The 27,854-nt window shown below is 42.1% G+C and overlaps 1 protein-coding gene across 3 annotated transcripts in view; it reads right to left on the bottom strand.

The window, feature by feature from the left end:
- The window catches only part of LOC112249603 (tubby protein-like), a 124,198-nt gene that overhangs the window by 52,854 nt on the left and 43,490 nt on the right, over window positions 1-27,854 (bottom strand). Inside the window, exon 1 of one of the 3 annotated variants that reach the window (XM_042321157.1) lies at window positions 1,753-2,171. The exons of the other annotated variants lie outside the window; for them this stretch is intronic. Coding sequence (XP_042177091.1) covers window positions 1,753-1,790 — 38 coding nt within the window. The 5' untranslated portion in view covers window positions 1,791-2,171. Of the gene's footprint in view, window positions 1-1,752; window positions 2,172-27,854 lie in introns of those variants that run through there. 3 annotated transcript variants of the gene reach the window in all.

The following is a 27,854-nucleotide window of genomic DNA, read 5'->3' as shown; positions in this document are numbered from 1 at the left end:
AACTCATTGGTGAGACCCGGGTCCGTGCAGATTCACGGGCTATACGACGTTCAAAACAAGATTGGTAGAGGTAACTGGTTAATTAGCGGCTGTTGTAAAATCGATATTCTGATATTCTTTGAGTTAATTCGAGAAATAGAAACTCAATAAAAACTAGTTGTTTTCCCATGGTGCCCTAGGTTAATGACTTAATAATTGCTTGATTCAGTTAATCACGCAATTAGAAACTTTAAACATTCGATGAATAACAGTCGTCACATTAACCTCTTGAAGCTAGGGGGCACTATTTTTATGTTTGGAAAAATAACATTACCAAAGTAAACAGCCTATTTCTCAGGACCAGATGCTAGAATATGCATATAATTGACAGATTAGGATAGAAAACACTCTAAAGTTTCCAAAACTGTCAAAATATTGTCTGAGTATAACAGAACTGATATTGCAGGCGAAACCCTGAGAAAAATCAAATCAGGAAGTGGCTTCTATTTTGAAAACGCCATGTTCCATAGCCTCCCATTGCTCCATTTAAAAGGATATCAACCAGATTCCTTTTCCTATCGCTTCCTCAAGGTGTCAACAGTCTTCAGACATAGTTTCAGGCTTTTATTTTGAAAAATGAGCCATAACGATAACATTGCGTCAAGTGGTCACATGAGTTTCGCTCGCGCAACAGAATTTGGACAGCTATTGTTTTTCCCTCTCCTACTGTGAAAGACATTTGCGGTTGATATATTATCGATCATATATTTTAAAAACAACCTGAGGATTGATTCTAAAAAACGTTTGACATGTTTCTGTGGACATTACGGATATTATTTGGAATTTGTCTGCTTTGTCGTGACCGCTCTTTCCTGTGGATTTCTGAACATAATGCGCCAAACAAACTGAGGTATTTTGGATATAAAAAATAATCTTTATGTAACAAAAGGAACATTTGTTGTGTAACTGGTCTCGTGAGTGAAAACATCCAAAGATCATCAAAGGTTAATTTGATTGCTTTTCTGATTTTCATGACCAAGCTACCTGATGCTAAGTGTACTTAATGTTTTGTCATGCGATCGATAAACTTACACAAACGCTTGGATTGCTTTCACTGTAAAGCATAATTTCAAAATCTGACAAAGGGCTAAAGGCTAACAAAAGGCTAAGCTGTGTTTTGCAATATTGCACTTGTGATTTCATGAATATGAATATTTTTAGTAATATTATTTGACTGAGGCGCTATGCTATTCAGCGGTTGCTGATGACAATTATCCCACTTAAGGGATGGGTAGCGTCAAGAAGTTTTTAACTATTTTGTGATAACAGATAACAAACCAGCTGAGCAAGCAAACAAATAATTTCAGATTCGAAAAATACTCCATCAAGAGGCTCTGCATTTCAGGAATCACAGTAGCTAGTACTATCCCTGGTGCAGAGTTAAATTATTTAACCATTTAAACTTATTTATATCTGAAAGAAAACTATTTTTCCTATGAGCTTGACTGAGGTGTCAGACTCAATGAGAGTTGCTATCCATTGGAGCACTACGATTGCTTGCCCAAAATTCTGAGGCGGGTCTTAGCGAAGGGTCAATCGATGGCAACAATCTAAACTTCCAAACACGCACCCAAGTGTTATCCTTTATTCTGTCTATCCTTAATAGTGCTGGAACATGCATAGCTATTCACACTTGTACACACAAACATCCACACACTCCCTTCTCTTGTGGTCTTTGGAGTCTTGACTAGCACCCAGAGGACTGTACTGTACCTGTAGGGGATCCAGTCGGAAGAGTGCTTGGAGCTCATCTCTCTACCACTGACTGCTGATGTCCTCCGAGTGCTTGTCTAAGTGGGGGCCTGCAATAGCAGCCGAGTGAGGCAGAAGCAGCTGAGGGGTCTGGCGACAGCGATCACGGCGACAGAGCCCACGCAGCCAGCACATCCTCTGCACAGCCCTCTCAAGTCCACCAGCCTCTGTCTGTCTGTCCCTGTGTTCCTCAGTCAGTACAGCCTATGGAGCACAGAGCCCAGCTCTGGGGCTGGAGATGACTAACGATCCAGGCAGGAAGGCTCCTCAGTCATGCACACGAGCAGCACACATAAAACAACCCCCTTCTCTCAGTCTCCTCTCCTTCATGTGCGCGTTCTCTCTGGTTCTCGTGCTCTCTCGCTCACACCCTGCTCTGCTCTCACTCCCGCTCTCAGTGCTCTCTCACTTCTCTCCTCCACCTCTCTATCCCTCACACTCTGGCTCTCTCTCTTACTATCTCTCCGTGAGCATCAGTTAGAGTGGAATCGAGCACCAAGTCGCAAGGCAGAGGAAACAGGTACCAGAGATTCTCTTTTGTCTTGCTGCTTTAATGCTTCAGCCGTAGTGTTCCAGTCCGGTCCCCCCACCCCCCACACACACACCTAACTGCTAAAGCATGGACTCAGATGTGTTTTCTGACACATGATTTATTCATTCTCTGAGAGTGAATGTCATTAACATATGATTGTACAGAGTAGTTGTAGTAGTCATTTAACATGCTCCGAACAAAGACACACGGTCTGTCTGTGATAATGACTGCCCCAGTCTCTCTCTCTCCCGCTCTCTCTCACACACACACACACACACACACACACACACACACACACACACACACACACACACACACACACACACACCTCTGCTGGCCCCCCACCCACCCACCTCTGGTGTGTTCTGTTGGTTACTACTAAACGATAAATCAATCAAATAGATTTCCCTTAAAACTGCTTATTGATGCAATTCCATGTTGGCTTAATCAGCAATCTGAAAAATTTATTTAAAAAAAATGCAAATCAGATGTGTTTAATAAACATTTAATTTCAAAATAGAATATATAAACTATTAATCTGGTCCACCAGCCTGCTCTCTCTGTCAAACCTATACTGAGTGTAGAACACCTGCCATTTCCATGACACTGACCAGGTGAATATCCGGTTTTATATGGTTACAAAATGCCCTTCCGTATACTGTATTTTCACCACAACATCCCCAGGTTTGAACTGCATTTCATCACGGGGATGTTGTGCTCTTTCCTGTTCATCTCTATCACGGTCACATTCAGTCACTTTGATTTAGTGTACATTCAGTGAACCTGGCCATTGTTTCAGATATTCAGCACAGCTGACAGATATTTTGCTGATCCACTCAGCACACACACACCATCTTAGGGATGTGCTATGCTGAGGCATGTGTGATGCTTGGGAAAACATGCATGTATTTCCCCAACAAGGTCAGAGCGGTGCAGATGAGACTGTTCTTTTGATACAGATACCGTGCACATAAATTATGGCATGATATACTGTCATCTGCTTTCTTTTTCACTGCATATTATTCACGATAGCACACAATGCTAGTCAAATAAATGTCACTGGAGTCATGTGACAGATTAACACGTCAGAGGCAGTGGAGGCAGTATTGAGGGCGCTTCAGCATTCTCTCTCAATTATTTACGGTATGCCTCAATGACAGGCATCACTGATCTGTAGGTTACTGCTCATTGGTACGCTGGTATATTGGGAAACAGAACTGACTGGCAACACATCCAGGCTTCAGCAACAAATATAAAATGGAGGTAAATAACAGTCATAGTAAAATAAATTCAGTGAAATAAGCCGATCCAGAGAAAGCCTGGGCCCTGGGGGAGTTAGGACCAGCATATCGTCAGTGAAATGCCTTTCTTGCAGCTCTAACCCCAACTATGCAGTAATCAACAACAGTGTAATACTAAAAATAACAAGGTAGAACAAAAAAAACACGAGATATAAAAATAAGAAGAACACGATAAAGTAAGCAAGCATACTATACTGTATACAGGGTCAGTTCCAGAACCATATTTATAATGTGCAGGGATACTAAGTAAGTACATGTTCTGTCCCTCCCGTACTGTATAGTGAGAGATCCACATTCTCTGATCTTCTAAGTGCTTGGCTGCTCCATATGACAACTCTCGCTAGGCAACAGCGCTAATAAAAAGGTGCCTCTGACATATTGGCTTGTTGAAAATAAGCTACATCTTCCTCACTATCCTCACAGTTATCATCATTATCATCAAGCTCAGCCATAATAGTCTGTCTGCACCACTGGACTGTTCTTCAACACTAAACATAGGCTAAGCAATCTGCAGCAGAGTGATAAAACACTGTGAACACGTTTCTAAATGCATGACAGTAAAGTGGGACTGTCATAGGAAGCCTTGACATTACTAACATCAGTCCACCAGAGTGAGTGCTGTACTTTATTAGTGTGTGATGTCTGAGAGCACAGACAGACGACTTACTCCCCTCTCGTCTTCTCAGAGCAGGTGTAAGCACAGCAGGCTGGTAAATATTTGATGCCAGAGGGGGAGCCCTTTGAAGTTGGGGCTGATCTGGTCAGGTAGATAACAGACAGCAGGGGGCCCCTTTAGTTCCATCATCATCCTCACTGTGCCTCCTGTACCAGACTCCCTCCCTGGTCTCTCCCTCCCTCTCTGATTGCCCTCCCTCCCTGATCACCCTCCCTCCCTCCCTGATCGCCCTCCATCCCTGCAAGCCATCACATCATCATCATAATTCTCACTGTGCCCCTGCTACCAGACTCCCTCCCTTCTTGTTTACCCTCACATACACTTTCCAAGGACTGAAATGTAATATACTGCAGTATATATCCAACAAGCCCTGGACAGAATCAATTCAATGAAAAAGTTGCAGGCACTGTCTCATATCATGGTTATATCATTAAAGGACTAACACTATAAACTACCCATAGCAATTAGATTGTTCCAAAACAGACCTTTGTGAGAGGCTTGTCCAGAGGCATTGTTGAAACTGGAGGATGGCAGGATCAGTGTTTGTGATAATGGTCCTGTGCCCTGGACCCTTGCAGATGTGATTCCCTTTGAAAATGGGTAAAACATGCATGGTCTCTTCAAATATCTGGTCCAGTCAGACAGTCAGTGTGATGCACAGATGCAGAGCTTAGTTCTGGAGCAGAGGAGCCACACTGTTAATAATACATCAGTCTGATCAGGCATGCAGGACATGCCATGCACGCTCTCTGATGAACCACTTTTACCATTGACAATGTGTCTGTGTGTGTGCGCACACGAGTGTGTGTGTTTGTTTAGTTGTGTAATTGGAAAACAGCATGTGACCAACCTGCTTATCCAACTGATTGAAGACATAAGACATTTCAAAATCTAACTAATTAATCTTGCTAAGATAGACAAGTATTACAGTACTCTGAAGGAAGTAGACACAAAGCTTGTTGATAATACCTCTTCACACCTGGAAAAGACAATAGCATTATGTTTCTGAAGACAGCGCCTCTTAAAATCCCATTGGTTACATTACATATTCCAACTAGAGCTGTCGACCCATCACCGTTTGCTTTAAATTAAATCCCTGCATTTCTGTCTCAATCAGGTATCAATTGATTGTTCAGTTCTGCCCAGCACCAACCAGCCAATCCCTGGGTCCAGGGATTACTTTAGAACTAAAAACAGCCCTATATACAGGTCATAGAATCACTAATATAAATAGATTTAAACACAGCTAATGGCCACAGAAATGCCCTCAGGCTTGAGAACTTGGTCTTGAATCATTGATTAAATAAGATATAAGTATTATGATCATCCTGATATCAGTCTACACACCCCCTGCACAGTTTTCATATTTTTCTGCCATCTAAGGGATTCAATTGGATTCAAAGTGATATCATTTTTGGTTAATTTACAATTTTCTATAACATTTTCCAAACTAATAAAATGTAGATGTATTGATTGCATATGTATTTCCTCCCCAGTGAATACTTGGTGGAAGCACCTTTGGCCATCATTACAGCTGTGAATAACTTTGAATAAAATTCTACCAACATTGCAAAACTTTTAGAGCAAGAAATATCCATTGTTTTTGTCAAAATTGCTCAAGCTCAGTACATTTGATTGGGAATCATTGAATCAGCAATATTCAAACCTGGTCTGATTTTCAAGCTGATTTAAGGTCAGGACTGTGACTGAACCATTCAGAAACACAACACCTTTTGGCAAGCCATTCTGGTGTGTCCTTGGCATGAAAATGTCTATAATTGCACCCTTAAAAAAAACGAACTATCCCAGGGTTAAGTACTCAGAAGACAGCAGGTCTAACCTTTTTTTGTCTTAAATTAAAAACTTCCTGTTTTAGTCAAATCCAATACAACACATCACAGATTTTGGTGGCAGCATCATGTTATGGGTATGTATTTTTTGTCATCAGCATCATGTTATGGGTATGTATTTTTTGTCATCAGCATCATGTTATGGGTATGTATTTTTTGTCATCAGCATCATGTTATGGGTATGTATTTTTTGTCAACAGCATCATGTTATGGGTATGTATTTTTTGTCATCAGCATCATGTTATGGGTATGTATTTTTTGTCATCAGCATCATGTTATGGGTATGTATTTTTTGTCAACAGCATCATGTTATGGGTATGTATTTTTTGTCATCAGCATCATGTTATGGGTATGTTTGTTACTGGCAGGGGTTGGAACCAAAATTATTGTCCAATCATTTCATTCTGAACAGAACCATTATTTGTTGTTGTTCCGCTCCACTGTTCCGACCAGCAAAATAAAGCTCTGAACCGGATCAAACCAAATAAAGTACAGATTTATGTCGTTCTCTTCTTTTCCTTTTTAAACCTCTGAAATCATAATTAAAAAAAATACATTTAGCTCAACATTAAATTACTTCACCAATCAGTGCGGGTAAAGCAGCTTGCTATGGAGCGGGTTAGTGATTTAATCTGTGTAGGAAATTCGCTAACAGCAAAATGTATTTTTCAGTAACAGTGTGGTTTAACCATAATGAAAGACAAAACACAGTGTCAAAGTGTAGAGTGCGAGATGCAACTGACATTTTGAGGGGGAGGAGAGAGGATGGAAGAAGCTTGCCTTGAAGCGCTGGGAATCTTGTTATGACATGTATTATCTGAATTTGGCCCACAGAATTATACCAATAGAGGAGTGGCTTCTATGAAGGAACTTTGAATGTCTTTGAACTTCCGAGTTGGTTTATGTTGGACCAAAGCAAATGTTGGGTAACTAGCTAGCTAGCGAAAATGTGTGTGTGTGTGCAGAGTATGTGAGCGGAGTTGAGCATTGCTCATGGAGCTCTGCTTCAGCTCCAGCACTCCACCTCCTTTCCAACCGCTCCACTAAAAACCACTCCGCACTCACAATTTAACCAACACACATCCATTGTTGTGACTACCTGGACCTACCATTTGGTTTTGAAGTATTGAAACCAAACCATATGATTTGAATGATTAGTATTTTAATAAACATTAATAGGTGAATGTAAAGAAGCACTCATTTCAAATAGGCGAAAGTCAAATTAAACAGCATATAAACACTAAGTAGGTCAGGAGCCATACAGAGAGCCTAAGAAAATTATTTATTTTGGCTATATTATTTCAATTATAGCCTACAAAGTAATACATTGTGAAGCATTTGCGAGTGCGACACACAAGGCTGGTAGGGAGTCAGGGATGTTAAGCGCTCAGCATTTAAACAACATATCATTGTATTAAATCATTGTAGTCTATAAATTGTGCATATAGGCTGTGAGACTTACAGTACTTAGAAATAAATACAAATCTAACAAAAAATGCCTTATTAGGCTCAGTCTACAGGGCCTTTGAAATCATTTTTTGAAACGAGTTTGGACAAAGTCTGTGGCTTCAGGCTCATGTGATGGTGTCTGGAGATCAGGCCAGCAACGGAGAATATCCTCTCCGCGCTTGCAGAGCTACTGGGCATACTAAACACCATTTGGCCACTCTTGTCAGGGATGAATATTTTGCTGTCCATCAATTTCCAACCAAATTTACTGAGCTTGAGCAATTTTGATAAAAACAATGAACAGTGGGGCAAAAAGGTCTTGGTAGATTTGCAGTGGTCTGATACTCCTTCCATTTCAATATTATCGCTTGCACAGTGCTCCTTGGGATGTTTAAAGCTTGGGAAATCTTTTTGTATCCAAATCCGGCTTTAAACTTCTTCACAACAGTATCTCGGACCTGCCTGGTGTGTTTCTTGTTCTTCATGATGCTCTCTGCGCTTTTAACGGACCTCTGAGACTATCACAGTGCAGGTGCATTTATACGGAGACTTGATTACACACAGGTGGATTGTATTTATCATCATTAGTCATTTAGGTCAACATTGGATCATTCAGAGATCCTCACTGAACTTCTGGAGAGAGTTTGCTGCACTGAAAGTAAAGGGGCTGAATAATTTTGCACGCCCAATTTTTCAGTTTTTGATTTGTTAAAAAAGTTTGAAATATCCAATAAATGTCGTTCCACTTCATGATTGTGTCCCACTTGTTGTTGATTCTTCACAAAAAAATACAGTTTTATATCTTTATGTTTGAAGCCTGAAATATGGCAAAAGGTCGCAAAGTTCAAGGGGGCCGAATACTTTTGCAAGGCACTGTACATTAGCCTCTTTGGGTACAGCAAGCCCCACCCAACTGTCCCTGCCTCTCTCTGCTCCTACAACCAGGCTGCTGTGGTCAGAGAAGTCGTAAATTCCTAGGAAAGACCCTGCCTCATGGCCACACAGTATAGACTGAGTGAAGTTTCATAGAGAACAAACAAAGGAATTTCTTCCACCTCACAGAACTTGAGGTCCGAACAACATTTATGTTCCGGAGAAGGTATAAAAGATCGGTGAAGAATCCAACTACGAACTGGTCCATTTGGTACAAGTTTATAAACTCATGGGAGACGGTGCGGACATATTACCATAACGCTGTTTATATAATAGGCTCAAATATGAGGTTTACATCTAATTGTTGTATAAGATGAATGAGTGAGGATGATACTGTTTGTAAAATTGTGTAATGTGATTCTGGACTGTTTAATGAAGGAAACGCCAATTCCATTTTGAGTTTAACTAAATCAGAGGACCGCCCATGAGCCCAGTTAGGGTCGGACATCTTGGGACAGGCCCTTTTCTGCAATTCCGAATAAAACCCCAAGTCTTTGATATTAATTACTAGTCTGCAGCTAGGAATTCGGTATCATTGAACGCGAAGAACGACAACATGAATGAATGTCGCTCTGAACTATCCCCTCTAACCAAGACAGACAGAGAGAGACGGACAATTCTGCAAAAGAAACAAACTTTTCAAATCAGTTTGATCGCGTAATACTAACTACGGAGAATCTTTGATAAAAACTATAAGTCTTCAGTTTAATGATAGTAAAGACACAACAGTATGTTGCCTTAAGAGTGGTGCAGCTGGCAGTATTAGTCAAAAGTATTCACAGTTGTAATCACTGCCAAAGGTGCTTCAACCAAGTACTAATGCAATCAAGACATCATCGTTTCTATTTTTAATTAATTTAGAAAATATTCTATTATCTTTATTTTATTTTAAAATGTGGAGTAGGTTATGTAGATCAGTAGAAAACAAATTAAATTAAATCCCATTTTAGATTTAATTTTAAGACAGCAAAATGTAAAAACTGTGCAACGGGTGTGTAGACTTTCACTAGGCACTGTAGCTAGATGTCATATGCCTCTAATTACCACCAATTACAGCAGCCAGAGGAGGATTCAGCTGGATTCTGCATGTGCTTTCATTAGTGCATATATTTTACATGCAAAACTTATCCAGCAGAAATCTAATCGGCAGTGATGGGGTGGTGGTAGAGAACCAAGAGGCAGTTTTAGAGTGTGCAGGTGAGGGATTTGTACAAACAGTGGCTTCCTTATTTCAGGCTGAGTACTACATCTCTCAGCATTACAGCAGTGTGTGTGTGTGTGTGTGTGTGTGTGTGTGTGTGTGTGTGTGTGTGTGTGTGTGCGTTCAACAGGAAGTGAATGGGGGCATTGGCTGATTCCCAGTATTGATTGGGTCTAATGTGACTGTTCTGTTTGAGGACTGACATTCAAATCTCATTCACACTTTTATGGTGCACTCCTCAAAGGGGGGAGAATAGCTTTGGAGGGGGGTGGCACGCCTAAAAAGTCCACAAAGCTTCGACTGTGTGACACAAACATCTGTGTGCTTTTTACTGAAACTGACTGTTATGTCTTGACTTAAACATCTGCAGTCTATTTGCACCCAGCCCTGTCCTCCACTTCTCATCAGATAGCATCTGCCAAAAGGAACACGAGGTCAAGGAAACTGTAGTAATGTCTGTCCATCAACACAAGGTGTTTGCCAAAAAAATAAACGTCCTCTCACTGTCAACTGCGTTTATATTCAAAAAACATGTGTAAATATTTGTATGAACATGACAAGATTCAACAACTGAGACAAACTGTAGAAGTTCCACAGACATGTGACAAACAGAAATGTAATAATGTGTCCCTGAACAAAGGGGGGGTGGGATCAAAATCAAAAGTAACAGTCGGTATCTGGTGTGGACACCAGATGCATTAAGTACCGCAGTGCATCTCCTCCTCATGGACTGCACCAGATTTGCCCGTTCTTGCTGTGGGTTGTTACCCCACTCTTCCACCAAGGCACCTGCAAGTTCCCGGACATTTCTGGGGGGAATGGCCCTAGCCCTCACCCTCCGAACCAACAGGTCCCAGACGTGCTCAATGGGATTGAGATCCGGGCTCTTCACTGGCCATGGCAGAACACTCACATTCCTGTCTTGCAGGAAATCATGCACAGAACGAGCAGTATGGCTGGTGGCATTGTCATGCTGGAGGGTATAATGTCAGGATGAGCCTACAAAGGGTACCAAATGAGAGGAGGATGTATTCTCTGTAAAGCACAGCATTGAGATTGCCTGCAATGACAAGCTCAGTCCGTTGATGCTGTGACACACCACCCCTGACCATGACAGACCCTACACCTCCAAAATCGATCCTGCTCCATTGCACAAGCCTCAGCGTAATGCTCATTCCTTCGACGATAAACGTGAATCCGACCATCACCCCTGGTGAGACAAAACCGCGACTCGTCAGTGAAGAGCACTTTTGACCAGTCCTGTCTGGTGCGACGTTAGGTTTGTTAGGTTTGTCCTGAAAAAGGGACGTTTATTTTTTTGCAGAGTTTATAAATATATGGACAAGCAATTTCAGAGTGACATTGACTAAGACACAGTAGAAGTATGGAATACAGTATATACATATTAAATGAGTAATGCAAAATATGTAAACATTATTCAAGTGACTAGTGTTCCGTTTATTAAAATTGCCAGTGATTTCAAGTCTATGTATATACAGTTGAAGTTGGAAGTTTACATACACCTTAGCCAAATACATTTAAACTCAGATTTTCACAATTCCTGACATTTAATCCTAGTAAAAATTCCCTGTCTTAGGTCAGTTAGGATCACCACTTTATTTTAAGAATGTGAAATGTCAGAATAATAGTAGAGAGAATGACTTATTTCAGCTTTTAATTCTTTCATCACATTCCCAGTGGGTCAGAAGTTTACATATGCTCAATTAGTATTTGATAGCATTGCCTTTAAATTGTTTAACTTGTGTCAAACGTTTCAGGAAGCCTTCCACGCGCTTCCCACAATAGACAGAGCTGGTGTAACTGAGTCAGGTTTGTAGGCCTCCTTGCTCGCACACACTTTTTCAGTTCGGCCCACAAATTTTCTATAGGTTTGAGGGCAAGGCTTTGTGATGGCCACTCCAATACCTTGACTTTGTTGTCCTGAAGCCATTTTGCCACAACTTTGGAAGTATGCTTGGAGTCATTGTCCATTTGGAAGACCCATTTATGACCAAGCTATATCTTCCTGACTGATGTCTTGAGATGTTGCTTCAATATATCCACATAATTTTTCTGTCTCATGATGCCATCTATTTTGTGAAGTGCATCAGTCCCTCCTGCAGCAAAGCACCCCCACAACATGATGCTGCCACCCCCGTGCTTCACGGTTGGGATGGTGTTCTTCGGCTTGCAAGCCTCATCCTTTTCCTCAAAAAATAACGATGGTCATTATGGCCAAACAATTCTATTTTTGTTTCATCATACCAGAGGACATTTCTCCAAAAAGTACAATCTTTGTCCCCATGTGCAGTTGCAAACCGTAGTCTGGCTATTTTATGGCAATTGTGGAGCAGTTGCTCCTTCCTTTCTGAGCGGCCTTTCAGGTTATGTCGATATAGGACTTGTTTTACTGTGGATACAGATACTTTTGTACCCGTTTCCTTCAGCATCTTCACAAGGTCCTTTGCTGTTGTTCTGGGATTGATTTGCACTTTTCGCACCAAAGCACGTTAATCTCTAGGAGATGAACATGGCATTTGGAAATTGCTCCCAAGGATGAACCAGACTTATAGAGGTATACAATTTCTGAGGTCTTGGCTGATTTCTTTAGATTTTCCCATGATGTCAAGCAAAGAGGCACTGAGTTTGAAGGTAGGCCTTGAAATACATCCACAGGTACACCTCCAAATGACTCAAACGATGTCAATTAGCCTATCAGAAGCTTCTAAAGCTATGACATTTTCTGGAATTTTCTAACGTGTTTAAAGGCACTGTCAACTTAGTGTATGTAAACTTTTGACCCACTGGAATTGTGATTTCTAAGTGAAATAATCTGTCTGTAAACAATTGTTGTAAAAATTACTTGTGTCATGCACAAAGTAGATGTCCTAACCGACTTGCCAAAACTATAGTTTGCTAACAAGAAATTTGTGGAGTGGTTGAATGAGTTTTAATGACTCCAACATAAGTGTATATAAACTTTCGACTTCAACTGTAGGTAGCAGCCTATATGTGCTAGTGATGGCTGTTTAACAGTCTGATGACCTTGCAATAGAAGCTGTTTTTTAGTCTCAGCTTTGATGCACCTGTACTGACCTCACCTTCTGGATGCTAGCTGAGTGAACAAGCAGTGGCTTGGGTGGTTGTTGGGCTTCCTGTGACATCGGGTGCCTGGAGGGAAGGTAGTTTGCCCCCGGTGATGTGTTTCCTGAAGTTCACGATCATCTCCTTTGTTTTGTTGACGTTGAGTGAGAGGTTGTTTTCTTGGTACCACACTCCCAGAGCCCTCACCTCCTCCCTGTCGTCTGACTCGTCATTATTAGTAATTAGTAAACTTGATTATTGAGTTGGAGTCATGCTTGGGTCACTCAGTCATGGGTGAACAGTGAGTACAGGATGGAAATGAGCACGCACCCTTGTGGGGCCCCAGTGTTGAGGATAAGTAGTGGAGGTGTTGTTTCCTACCTTCACCACCTGGGGGCGGCCCATCAGGAAGTCCAGGACCCAGTTGCACGGTGCGGAGTTCAGACCCAGGGCCTCGAGCTTGGTGATGAGCTTGGAGGGTACTATGGTGTTCAATGCCGAGCTATAGTCAATGAACAGCAATCTTATATAGGTATTCCTCTTATCCAGATTGAATAGGGCAGTGTGCAGTGTTATGAGATTGCATCGTCTGTGGATCTATTGGGGCGGTAAGCAAATTGAAGTGGGTCTAGGGTGATAGGTAAGGTAGAGGGTGATATGATCCTTGACTAGTCTCTCAAAGCACTTCATGATGACAGAAGTAAGTGCTACGGGGCTATAGTCAATTAGTTCAGTTACCTTTGCTCTCTTGGGTACAGGAACAATGGTTGCCATCTTGAAGCATGTGGGGACAGCAGACTGAGATAGGGAAGAGATTGAATATGTCTGCGCATGCTCTACCGTCTGAGCCTTGCAAGGGTTAACACGCTTAAACGTCTTACTCATGTCAGCCACGAAGAGCCCACAGTCCTTGGTAGCGGGCCACATTGGTGGCACTGTGTTATCCTCAAATAGGGCGAAGAAGGTGTTCAGCTTATCCGGAAGTAAGACGTCGGTGTCCACAACGTGGCTGATTTTCTTTTTGTAATCCGTGATTGTCTGTAGACCCTGACACATACATCTCAGGTCTGAGCCATTGAATTGCAACTCCACTTTGTCTCTATACTGACGAATTTGCCTGATTGATTGACATGAAGAGGAAATAACTACACTGTTTGTATTCTGCCATATTCCCAGTCACCTTGCCATGGTTAAATGTGGTGGTTCGTGCTTTCAGTTTTGCGGGAATGCTGCCATCTATCCACAGTTTCTGGTTAGGGTAGGTTAATGTTCACAGTCGGTACTTCTCCTATACACTTCCTGATAACCTAAAATGGGTGGCAGGTAGCCTAGTGGTTCGACCAATGGGCCAGTAACCAAAAGGTTAATAGATCTAATCCCCAAGCTGACAATGTAAAAACTGTCTTTCTGCCCCTGAACAAGGCAGTTAACCCACAGTTCCTAGGCCGCCATTGTAAATAAGAATTTGTTCTTAACTGACTTGCCTAGTTAAAAATAAAAAATTAAAAAATAAAAACACTCAGTCACCGTGTCAGTATATACGTCGATGTTATTCTCTGAAGCTACCCGGAAGATATCCCAGTCCGCGTGATCAAAACCGTCTTGAAGCATGGATTCCTATTGGTCAGACCAGCTTTGGATAGTCCTTAGCATGGGTACTTCCTGTTTGACTTTCTGTCTATAGGAAGGGAGGAGCAAAATTGAGTGGTGGTCAGATTTGTTGAAACGAGTGCGGGGGAGGGCCTTGTAGGCATCCCGGAAGTTGGACTAGCAGGGGTCGAGTGTTTTAGCAGCACAAGTTCTACAGTCACTATGTTGACAGAACTTCGTCATCCTTTTCCTCAAATTTGCTTTGTTAAAATCCACAGCCACAATAAATGCAGCCTCAGGATATGTGGTTTCCAGTTTGCATAAAGTCCAGTGAAGTTCTTTGAAGGCCGTTGTGGTATCAGCTTGAAGGGGAATATACACGGCTCTGACTATAACCAAAGAAAATTATCTTGGGAGATAATACGGTCTGCATTTGATTGTGAAGTATTCTAGGTCGGGTGAACAAAAGGACTTGAGTTCCTGTATGTTATAACAATTAGACCATGAGTCGTTAATCATGAAACATACACCCCCATCCTACTTCTTCCTGGAGAGATATTTATTCCTGTCTGCGTGATGAACTGAGAACCCAACTGGCTGGACGGACTCAGAAAGTATATCCCGAGAGAGCATTGTTTCTGTGAAACAGAGCATGTTACAATCCCTGATGTCTTGCTGGAAAGAAGCCCTTGCCCTGAGATCGTCAACTTTATTATCCAGAAACTGAACATTTGCTAGTAATATACTGTGAAGCGATGGGTGGTGTGTGCGCCACCTAAGCAAGACTAGAGGATTGCTCTTAGTACCGTTCCTTCGCCGGCATTATTTGGGGTCGGATTCTGGAATCAGTTAAATCAACCTGGGAGTGCGAACAAAGGATTTGCTTCGGGAAATTCACATTCCTGGGCATAATGCTGGTAGTGCTGGTGAGTTACCGCCGCTCTGATATCCAATAGTTCTTCCAGGCTGTATGTAAAAACATCAAAAATGTTCTGGGCTAACAATGTAATACATAAAAAACCTAAACTGCAAAGTTTCCTAAGAGCAAGAAGCGAGGCAGCCCTCTCTGTCAGCACCACTCCATGTGTGATGTCAAGGCTAGTATTATTGCTTCCTACCACTACACAATGGTCACAAATCACACTGCTCTATAATGATATAATGTGGTCTACGCTGCGTATGTTTACATGGTGGAATTAATAGCATTAATCAATGGTGTTTTCAACCACATGGGCTAAATGAGCACACTAGGAAAAGCTAAATCTGTTTGTCTGTTCTTTTAATGGAGGTGTCATGTAGGAGCTAAGCAACCACTTCAACAATATAGGATCAGCTTGGTCAGTCAATCCCTCCCCATTGTGATTGAGGGCTATTGCTTTTTATAGGTTGCTTTTTACTCTACAACACAGAATCGAATGTAATCCCTTTTAAGATTTAATTTTAAGACAGCAAAACTGTGAAAACTGTGCAACAGGGGTGTAGACTTTCACTAGGCACTGTAGCTAGATGTCATATGCTTCTAATTACCACTAAGTACAGCAGCCGGAGGAGTATTCAGCTGGATTCTGCATGCGCTCTCATTAGAGCAGGAATTGTACATGCAAATATTATCCAGCAGAAACCTAAATTGGCAGTGATGGGGTGGTGGCGGAGACACAAGAGGCAGTTTCAGAGGGTGCCTGTGAGGGATTTGTAACTTATTTCAAGCTGAGTACTACATCTCCCCGCTTTACAACTGTGTGTGTGTGTGTCACTTTCAATACAAAGACAAATTGGAGTGTTGGCTGCTACCCAGTATTGATTGTGTCTGATGGGGGAGGGGGGCACAGAGGCAGGCACACGCATGAAAAGTCCAAAAAGCTTCTACATTGGCTTGCGAATGTATTCACCTCCCTTGGCAATTTTCCTATTTTGGTGCCTTACAACCTGGAATTAAAATACATTTTGGGGGGGGTTGTATTATTTGATTTACACAACATGCCTACCACATTGAAGATTCAAAATGTTTTTTTTTTATTGGAACAAACAAGAAATAAGACAACAAAAAAAACAGAAAACTTGAGTGTGCATAACTCTTCACCCCCCGAAGTCAATACTTTGGAGAGTCACCTTTCCAGCAATTACAGCTGCTATTCTCTTGGGGTATGTCTCTATAAGCTTTCCCTCAAGAATTTCCCTGTATTTAGTGCCATCCATCATTCCTTCAATTCTGACCAGTTTCCCAGTCCCTGCCGATGGAAAAACATCCCCACAGCATGATTCTGCCACCACCATACTTCACTGTAGGGATGGGTGTTCTCGGGGTGATGGGAAACGTTGGGTTTGCTCTAGACATACCATTTTCCTTGATGGCCAAAAAGCTACATTTTAGTCTCATCTGACCAGAGTACCTTCTTCCATATGTTTGGGGAGTTTCCTACATGCCTTTTGGCGAACACCAAACGTGTTTGCTTATTTTTTTCTTTTAGCAATTACTTTTTTCTGGCCACTCTTCCGTAAAGCCCAGCTCTGTGGAGTGTACGGCTTAAAGTGGTCCTGTGGACAGATGCTCCAATCTCCGCTGTGGAGCTTTGCAGCTCCTTCAGGGTTATCTTGGTCTCTTTGTTAGCTTTCTAATTAATGCCCTCCTTGCCTGGTCCCTGCGTTTTGGTAGGCAGCCCTCTCTTGGCAGGTTTGTTGTGATGCCATATTCTTAAAAGTGTTTAATAATGGATTTAATGGTGCTCCGTGGGATGTTCAAAGTTTCTGATATTTTTTTATAACCCAACCCTGATCTGTACTTCTCCACAACTTTGTCCCTAACCTGTTTGGAGAGCTCATTGGTCTTCATGGTGCCGCTTGCCTGGTGGTTACCCTTGCTTAGTGGTGTTGCAGACTCTGGGGCCTTTCACCATAATTTGCAAATAAATTCATTAAAAATCCTACAATGTGATTTTCTGGATTTTTTTCCTCATTTTGTCTGTCATAGTTGAAGTGTACCTATGATGAAAATTACAGGCCTCTCATCTTTTTAAGTGGGAGAACTTGCACAATTGGTGGCTGACTAAATACTATTTTGCCCCACTGTATGTGTGTTTGTGTTGCCGTTTGCCGGACGGTAGTAGCGTGAACAGTCCATGGCGTGAGTGGCTGCAGTCTTTTTCGGGCATTCCTCTGACATCGCCCGATATAGAAGTCCTGGATGGCAGGGAGCTCGGCCCAAGTGATGCACTGGGCTGTCAGCACCACCTTCTGTAGCGCCTTGTGGTCGAGGGTGGTGCATTTGTCATACCAAGCAGTGTTGCAGCCAGTCACTATGTTGCCGATGGTGCAGTTGTAGAACTTTTTGAGGATCTGAGGGACCATGACAAATCTTTTCAGCCACCATGCCCTCTTCACGACTGTGTGGACCATGTTAAATCCTTATGTGGATGCCAAGGAACTTGAAGCTCTGGACCTGCTCCACATCAGTCCTTTCAATGTGGATAGGGGCGTGCTCTCCCTTCTTTCTCCTATTGTTCACAATCAGGTCCTTGGCCTTACTGACATTGAGGGAGAGGTTGTTGTCTCTTACCTACTCCCTGTAGGATGACTCGTCGTGTCATCAGCAAACTTGATGATGGTGTTGGAGTCGTGTGTGACCGCACAGTCATGGATGAACAGGGAGTACAAAGCACACACCCCTGAGGTGAGTGATTTAAGAAGGGACTAAGCACACACCCCTGTGAGGCCCCTGTGTTGATGGTCAGCGTGGCGGAGGTGTTGCTGCCTACCCTCACCACCTTGGGCCGGCCCATCAGGATGTCCAGTTGCAGAGGGAAGGGTTCAGTTCCAGGGTGCCCAGTTCGGTCATGAGCTTGGAGGGGACTATGGTGTTGAAAGTAGTGATGCACCGATATGACATTTTTGGCCGATACCGATATCTAATATTTTCATTGACCCCCCCCAAAAAACATACAGATAACCGAAATTTAAAATTTTAGGTAAATTTTAAGCATTCTAGTACAGTTAAATAGTTAACACACACACATGGATGCAGCGGTCTAATGCACTGCATCTCAGTGCAAGACGCATCACTACAATCCCTGGTTCGAATCCAAGCTGTAACACATCCGGCTGTGATTGGGAGTCCCATAGTGCGGAGCACAATTGGCCCAGTGTCGTCTGGGTTTGGCCAGGGTAGATTGTCATAGTAAATAAGAATTTGTTCTTCACTGACTTGCGAGTTAAATATAAAGGTTACACACACACACAAGTTATTTTGTTGGCATTTACATATGTCCCCATTACCAGTAAAACAAAACCTATTTCTTTCACTTGCTGTGCTGTTTCGTTGTTCATTTCTTCAGTCGTTTCATTCTCAACCAGGATTTCTATGGAGCGCCGTTTGTGTCTTTGCGTGTCAAAAAAGATACTATTTGGAGTGTCAAATAAGCTTGTTGACCAATCAGGACCTGAATATGACTGCACGTCACAATCATTTAACGCGTTCATGAATTTCTTTGTAGTTATTACACATTGATTACACTATCACTCGTATTTCATATGTCACAACGATTCATCGATACGTATGCTATGATGCAGGTAAAGTTGTCTTGCGCACCTACAGTGCTGGTCATAAAAAAGCTAGCTAGCACATGGATGCAAACAATGTTCTTCCCCAAAAACATAGCAAAACGACATAATCTGTTTCAGTATCTATAGTTAGCTAGCTAACTATATAGCTCGGTGTCATCATCTAAAATAACCCTAATTTATAAGACAGTTGTTAGTTGATTAATGGTGGTAGGACCCATCTATGTGAAGCTAGCCACAATAAGGATTAGCCACAATAGTGATGAACTTTGCGGTTAGCCTTCAAAATAAAAGTATGGCATAATTGAATCACTGTCAATTACATACTTTTATTTTGAAGGCAAACCGCAAATTCCACTATTGTGCCTAATCCTTAGTGGCTAGCTTCACAACACATAACCGGTCTAGCCAGATGAAGCTAGCTGGCTGCTTATAACATTAGCTTTGGGCAACAGGGTTAAGTAGCTGGCTAGCTATTTATTTTCATGAACTGAAATTCAATTTCAATAGGCGAACAACAATACTTACTCACAAGGATTCCTAAATCATTGCAAAAATAATGAAAATGACTGCTGTTTTTACTGGTCATTGTTTTCAGGCTGGTTGTATTGGTGCTAGCTATCTACCAAGCTAAAGCTAGCTACCACAGAAGTTGCAGTCGAACAAATGATGCTTTATTACCAACACAGTATTGTAAACACATCGTTCGTGGCCGGTGTTTGCTGACATTTTTGTACAGATTTGACAGTGCTACTGTATCTTTTCTGATACGCAAAGACACAAACAGCGTTACATAGTATGAATGTCGTGAAGCAAATAGCAGTGAAGCTATTACTGTGTAACTCCGGTAGGGCAACATCAGAAAAATAGCGCACTTGGTAGTGTTAACCAGTGCTCGACCGGTTGGCGAAAGCCAACATCACCCACGACAGAGAACAGTTTGTCAAAGGCAATGAATTCCATTATCTTGGCTTTAATGGTTTTCGCCTTTGAGTTGTCTCGTTTAAATTTTGTTACTCTTTCAAATGATTGCTTGACTTGTTGACTGCTCGATCCACACAGCAGACATTGTGGGCTAGTTTAGGAGTGCTGTGTTGCACGTATAGCGCAACATTTTACTTGGCGTCATTACGTCATGTACCTTCGTTATATAGGTATGCACGTCAGCTTTGAAATCAGTTTTGCACATTGGGCGTTAAACTTGACATCGGCCGATACAGATGTTGGCATTTTTAGCTAATATAGTCCGATTCTGATATGTTCACAGATATATTGTGCATCCCTACTATTTACCAAGAGAGTTTATATTTTTTGTAGATGTCTATGTACCACCACATACCAATGCTGGCACTAAGACCGCACTCAACTCCATTTGACCTCATTTCTACCAGCATGTTACATATGCAACCAGAGGAAAAAAAGACCACCTTTACTCCATGCACAGAAAATCATACAAAACTCTCCCTCGTGCTCCATTTGGCAAATCTTACCATATTTCTATCCTCCTGATTCCTGCTTCCAAGCAAAAACCAAAAAAACTGTAGCCATGAAGTGCTTTGAAAGGCTGGTCAAGGCTCACATCAACACCATCATCCCAAAAACCCTAGACCCACTCCAATTTGCATACCGCCTCAACAGATCCACAGATGATGCTATCTCTATTGCACTCCACACTGCCCTTTCCCACCTGGACAAAAGGAACACCTATGTGAGAATGCTATTCATTGACTACAGCTCAGCATTCAACACCATAGTACCCTCAAAGATCATCACTAAGCTAAGGACCTGGGACTAAACGCCTCCCTCTGCAACTGGATCCTGGACTTCCTGACAGGCTACCCACAGGTGGTAATTGTAGGCGACACATCTGCCATGCTGATCCTCAACAAGGGGGATACTCAGGGGTGCGTGCTTAGTCCCCTCCTGTACTCCCTCTTCACCCATAACTGCGTGGCCAAGCACGACTCCAACACCATCAATAAGTTTGCAGACGACAACGGTTGTAGGCCTGAACACCGACAACAATGAGACAGCATGTTAAGGTCCTGGCAGAGTTGTGCAGACTTAGGACAACTGAGCTTTGGAGGAATATGCAGATTTAAAGAGGAGTCCGTAATTTGCTTTCTACTGATCATGATCTTTTCCTCAAAGAAGTTCATGAATTTATTACTGCTGAAGTGATCTTATCTGACAGCCAATAGGGAGGTCAGAGACCTGTCAGTGTGGTACCAGGACAACAACCTCTCTCTCAATGTGTTCAAGACAAAGGAGATGATCGTGGACTACAGGAAAAGGAAGGCTAAGCCTCATCGACAGGGCTGTAGTGAAGCAGGTTGAGAGGTTCAAGTTCCTTGGTGTCCACATCACCAACAAACTATCATAGTCCAATCACCAAAACAGTCATGAAGAAGGCACAACGCCTATTCCCATTCAGGAGACTGAAAAGATTTTAGCATGGGTCCTCAGATCCTCAAAAAGTTACACAGCTGCACCATCAAGAGCATCCTGACTGGCTGCATCACCGCCTGGTATGGCAACTGCACAGCCACTGACCGTAAGGCACTACAGAGGGTTGTGCGTAAGGCCCAGTACATCACTGGGGCCAAGCTTCCTGCCATCCAGGACCTCTACACCAGGCGGTGTCAGAGTAAGGCCCTGAAATTTGCCAAAGACTCCAGCCACCCTATTCATAGACTGTGATCTCTGCTACTGCAAGCGGTACCGGAGTGCCAAGTCTAGGCCCAAAGGATTGTAAACAGCTTCTACCCCCAAGCCATAAGACTGCTGAACAGTTAATCAAATGGCTACCCTGACTATTTGCATTGACCCCTTTTTTATTTGCACCGGCTCCACACACACACACACACACACACCTACACGTACACCTACTCACTTTTACTTCTACCTACATGTACATATTACCTCATCCACCTCGTACCCCTGCACATTGACTCAGTACCTGTATTCCTTGTATATAGTCTTGTTATTTTACTGTGTTACTATTTCCTATTTTATTTTTTGCAAATGTCTTACTTTTTAATTCTGCATTGTTGGGACAGGGCTCGTGAGTAAGCATTTTACAGTAAAGTCTACACCTGTTGTATTCGGCGCATGTGACAAATAAAATGTGATTTGAAGTCGGTGCACCAAATGTCAAGGCTGGCATTATTGCTTCCCACCACTACACAATGGCCACAAACTACACTGCTTTGTAGTGATGTACTATACTGTGGTCTGTAGTCTGTTTCATGGAGCCATTAATTCATCAGAATCAATGGTGTTTTCACCCACATGGGCTAAATGAGCACACTAGGAAAAGCTAAATCTGTTTATCTATTTCTGAATGGAGTGGTCATGTCAGAGCTAAGCAACCTTTTCAAAAATATAGGATCAGCTTGATCAGTCAATCCCACCCAATGGTGATGGATGGCTATTGCTTTTTATAGACTTATTTTTACTCTGCAACACAGATCAATGCAATTGTAACACTAATAACATCCTTCCTATCTCCCTCTTCCCTAGATAGAACTAGGCTGGGGCTGTGTGTGTCACAGCTCACATGCACAACCTCCCTTCTATTCATATGCAAAAAATGCTTCAGGATAATGCATCTGAAAATAGCAATGTGTTCCATGGTTGTTACAGCTGGACAAATTCCCCCCCATCTCCCTCCCTGAGTGTTCACACTGTGTGCTGCCTGGGATAAACAGACTTGTGTGTTTGGGGTTCCAGCCCAGCGGTAGGTTAGGATAGGTTCTGTCCTGTTTGGGTCTCACTGTCCCTTCTCCCAGTCCCCTATGGGGAATACTGCAGGCCAGGGTGAATGAGGATCATCCTGCCCAGAGCAGGTGTGTGTGTGTGTGTGGTATGGCAGGGCTGCTGCTGCATCATTGGAGTGTAACAGGACACCTGTGAAGGTCACGGAGATCCCCGGTAATGGCAAGGCACTGCCTGCCAGCCTGCTGAGGTGTGGGCCAGCAGTGTGGTACCAAGCCAGCTGGACCTCTGTATGCCAGGTCCTCCCCAGGAACACACAGCAGGAGAGAGAGAGAGAGAGAGAGAGAGAGAGAGAGAGAGAGAGAGATACAGAGAAAGAGATAAAATGAGCACTCACACTTCACTCTTCTTTGTTGATAAACCCCCCCCTCCCCCTCTCAGCTCCAAACTCCACAGAGCAGGCTTTTACTGGGGCTTTGCATGAGACCATAACAGATGTACTGTCACAATGTGTGGGTGATACTGTAGATGAACAGAGTCCTATAGCTAAGAATATTCCTCCATCATCAGAGTAATGCCAATACGACCCCATCACCTGCAGAATACATGTAGAAAATCTATCAATTACTGTAGCCAACCACATCTCCCTGTACTAACACTGATCAGCATGTTGCAGCGCGTGGTGTGAGTGTGACAGCCAGGAAGGCCTCTGTGCTCTCTCAGCTACTAAGCAGCATGGGAGCAGGAAGCGCAACCAGCAGGCTAGGCCTGAACGACAGTGTGTTTAGCAGGCCTGCGTGGGCAGAGTGGAGACATGGAGCGGAGAGATGCTCACTCTTATTAGAGGACGTTTTACCAGTCAGAACCTAGGCCTGCAGACCACACAAACACACACATATAAAATGTGCACACCCACACTGGACGCCCTATATCAACACAGCCCCCCTACCTCATCTCTCAGTGCCAAACAGAAACATGCATAAAACATGATTTGGATTAGGAAATGTCAGGCTGGATGAAACAGTGTCCCCACATCCCAGTGAGGCTGGAGATGGACTGCCTCTACTCCAACGGTCCCCTGGATCATTCCAGGGATATTTGTATTTATTATGGATCAAACCGACAGCTCGGTACATTCAACATGTCAATACCTCTCATAAATACAAGCAGTGATGAAGTCAATCTCTTCTCCACTTTGAGCCAGGAGAGATTGACTTGCATATTATTAATATTAGCTCTCTGTGTACATCCGAGGGCCAGCCGTGCTGTCCTGTTCTGAACCAATTGCAATTTTCCTAAGTCCTTTTTTGCAGCACCTGACCACACGACTGAACAGTAGTCCAGGTGTCACAAAACTAGGGCCTGTAGGACCTGCCTTGTTGACAGTGCTGTCAAGAAGGTAGAGCAGTGCCTTATCATAGACATACTTCTCCCCATCTTAGCTAATGTTGTATCAATATGTTAAGACCATGACAGTTTAAAATCCAGGGTAACTCCAAGCAGTTTAGTCACCTTAACTTGCTCAATTTCCACATTATTCATTACAAGGTTTAGCAAATGATTTGTCCCAAATAGTTTTAGAAATATTTAGGACTAACTAATTCCTTGCCACCCACTCTGAAACTAACTGCAACTCTTTGTTAAGTGTTGCAGCCATTTCAGTCGCTGTAGTAGCTGACATGTATCATGTTGAGTCATCCGCATACATAGACACTCTGGCTTTCCTCAAAGCCAGTGGCAATTCATTAGTAAAGATTGAAAAAAGTTAATGGGCCTAGACAGCTGCCTTGGGGAATTCCTGATTCTACCTGGATTATGTTGAGGCTTCCATTAATTTCTTATGGCTGCAGGGGCAGTATGGAGTAGCTTGGATGAAATGGTGCCCAGAGTAAACAGCCAGCTGCTCAGTCTCAGTTGCTAATATATGCATATTATTATTAGTATTGGATAGAAAACACTCTAAAGTTTCCAAAATGGTCAAAATATTGTCTGTGAGTATAACAGAACTGATATTGCAGGCGAAACACTGAGGAAAATCAAACCAGGAAGTTGCCTCTATTTTGAAAACTCCATGTTCCACAGCCTGCCTTTGCTCCATTTAAAGGGATATCAACCAGATTCCTCAAGCTTCCTCAAGGTGTCAACAGTCTTCAGACATAGTTTCAGGCTTTTATGTTGAAAAATGAGCCAGAAAGATAACATCGCTTCAGGTGTTCGCATGAGTTTTGCTCGCGCAACAGAGTTTGGGCAGCCATTGCCTTTCCCTCTCCTACTGAAAAATACAGTTTCGGTTGATATATTATCGATTATATATTTTAAAAACAACCTGAGGATTGATTATAAAAAAACTTTTACATGTTTCTGTGGACATTACGGAAACTATCTGGAATTTGTCTGCGTTGTCGTGACCACTCTTTCCTGTGGATTTCTGAACATAACGCGCCAAACAAACAGAGGTATTTTGGATATAAAAATAATCTTCATGGAACAAAAGGAACATTTATTGTGTAACTGGGAGTCTCGTGAGTGAAAACATCCGAAAGATCATCAAAGGTAAACGATTAATTTGATTGCTTTTCTGATTTTCGTGACCAAGCTACTTGAATGTAAGTGTACATAATGTTTTGTCGATCGATCGATAAACTTACACAAATGCTTGGATTGCTTTCGCTGTAAAGCATATTTTCAAAATCTGACACAACAGAAAGGCTGAGCTGTGTTTTCCTATATTGCACTTGTGATTTCATGAATATAAATATTTTTAGTAATATTGTTTGAATGTGGCGCTATGCAATTCAACGATTGTTGATGACAATTATCCCGTTAACGGGATTGCAGCCATAACAAGTTAAAGAACATCCTCTGTGTTCTGTTAGACAGGTAACTCTTTATCCAGAGGGTAAAGCCATAACACCTGAGTTTTGCCAGCAGCAGACTGTGATCGATAATGTCAAAGGCCACACTGAAGTCTAACAAAACTGCCCCCCCAATCTTTTTATCATCAATTTCTCTCAGCCAATCATCAGTAATTTGTGTAAGTTCTGTGCTTGTTGAATGTCCTTTATAAGCATGCTGAATTTGTTGTCAATCTGTTTACTGTAAAATAGCATTGTATCTGGTCAAACACTATTCTTAGGTAGCGGAATGACTTTTGCTTCCCTCCAAGCCTGAGGGGACACACTTTCTAGTAGACTTAAATTGAAGATGTGGCAAATAGGAGTGGCAATATTGTCCGCTATTATCCTCAGTAATTTTACATCCAAGTTGTCAGAACCCGGTGGCTTGTCATTGTTGATAGACAACAATTTTTCACCACTTCCACACTAACTTTGCGGAATTTAAAATTACAATGCTTGGCTTTCATAATTTGGTCAGATATATTTGGATTTGTAGTGTCAACATTTGTTGCTGGCATGTTATGCCTAAATGTGCTAATCTTGCTGCCAAGGAAAAAATCATTAAAGTAGTTAGCAGTATTCGTTGGTTTTGTGATGAACGAGCAATCTGTTTCAATGAATAATGAAGCTGAGTTTGCCTTTTTTACTAGAATTTAATTTAAGGTGCTCCAAAGCTTTTTACTATCATTCTACATTTAATTTATCTAGGTTTCATCGTGTAGTTTCTTCTTCTTTTATTTCAGTTTAGTCACATGATTTCTCAATTTGCAATACATTTTGCCAATCGTTTGTGCAGCCAGACTTGCCATTCCCTTTGCCTCATCCCTCTCAACCATACAATTTTTCAATTCCTCATCAATCGCCCGGGATTTAACAGTTTTTAGTCATTTTCTTAATGGGTGCATGCTTATTATTATTAACAACTGGAATAAGTAATTTCATAAATGTGTCAAATGCAGTGTCTGTTTGCTCCTCATTACACAACACGGGCCAACAGATATTCTTTACATCAATAACATAGGAATCACTTCAAAAGTTCTTGTATGACCTCTTATACACTATATTAGTGAAGCTATTTACTGCAACAGGATAAATAATAACAGGGATATACAGAGAAAACCAAGGATGTGGAGCAAACAACGAGCTAAAGGTAATGTTGCTACGGCTTGCTAAGGATGGCAGGTGCAAACATTTAATCCCTCAATTTGTTGGGTTCTGCAGCTTAGCTGAAGCAGGTACAAAAGGTGGATTCTCATGGTTCATTTCTGGGTTGTTTTTGACACTAGTTTATGAGTAGATCAAGCAGTCTGTTTTCAGAGACAAGGTGAAGCTAGTTCTCTTATCACCAGCTACCACCTCAGCCACTCAGATGGTGCATCTCAAGCGCAGACAGACAGATTGTTGCTCCAGATCACACTCACACCTCTCGACCTGCAGACAGACAGACGAGGGGGAGGTGTGTAAAAACGAGGGTGCCATCTTGACAACTGGTATACAGTATCTCTGCCCTATGTCTATCTTTAGAGGGCATTACGCGAACGTCTCACACTTTCTCAGCTGATCCAGAAAATTTCATTCCCACTGTTTCATCGTTGTGGTTTCCAATTTCCCTCAAATCTTTCTCCAGAACTGAAGCAATCTACATCACATTCTAAATGGCAAATCTACTAAAGTCTGGGGAACCAACAGGGAAGAAACACCACAAATGACATGGATGTCAACTGACCACCATCTTGTTTCTCAGATGGGAGAGAAAAAGGCAAGACTGTGTATATGGCAGAGTATTTTACTTTCCTTATTTTGTAATTATCAATATTGTTTGTTTAAGTCTACAAAAGAGTGAACAGTACATCTTCAACTTGGTGAATAAAATGTTTTTGATACATGCATTTCTGTTGTAACTGTTCATTTGTGTTATCTCATGTCAACACAATATTGCTGAACATGTATTCAGATATGTAAACAAAGCATTCATTGTTTATAAAATCCTAACTTCCCGTTGGACAGCATTTTCCTAGTTATGTGTCAGCAGTTTCCATGGTAGCAAACAAAGTTGTATGGTTGTAAAGGCAATGTCATTAAAAATGAGACACCCATAGATAATATGAAGATAAATACTTAATTCTACTCTCTCACAGACTATCAAATCGTGACCGTCTTACATTAGGCTAAATAACGCTCTCTATTTAGTAAGACTGAATACTGTGAGTACGAGTGAAATGTATGATGTTAGTCATAATGTTCTTCTTTTCATCATTATGAATTCCAGTGCTGTTAGA

This window comes from Oncorhynchus tshawytscha, linkage group LG04 (assembly GCF_018296145.1).
Source record: "Oncorhynchus tshawytscha isolate Ot180627B linkage group LG04, Otsh_v2.0, whole genome shotgun sequence".
NCBI classification, from domain to species: domain Eukaryota; kingdom Metazoa; phylum Chordata; class Actinopteri; order Salmoniformes; family Salmonidae; genus Oncorhynchus; species Oncorhynchus tshawytscha.
Note: the sequence above shows the minus strand (reverse complement) of the source record. Positions and strands in the feature narration are given on the sequence as shown.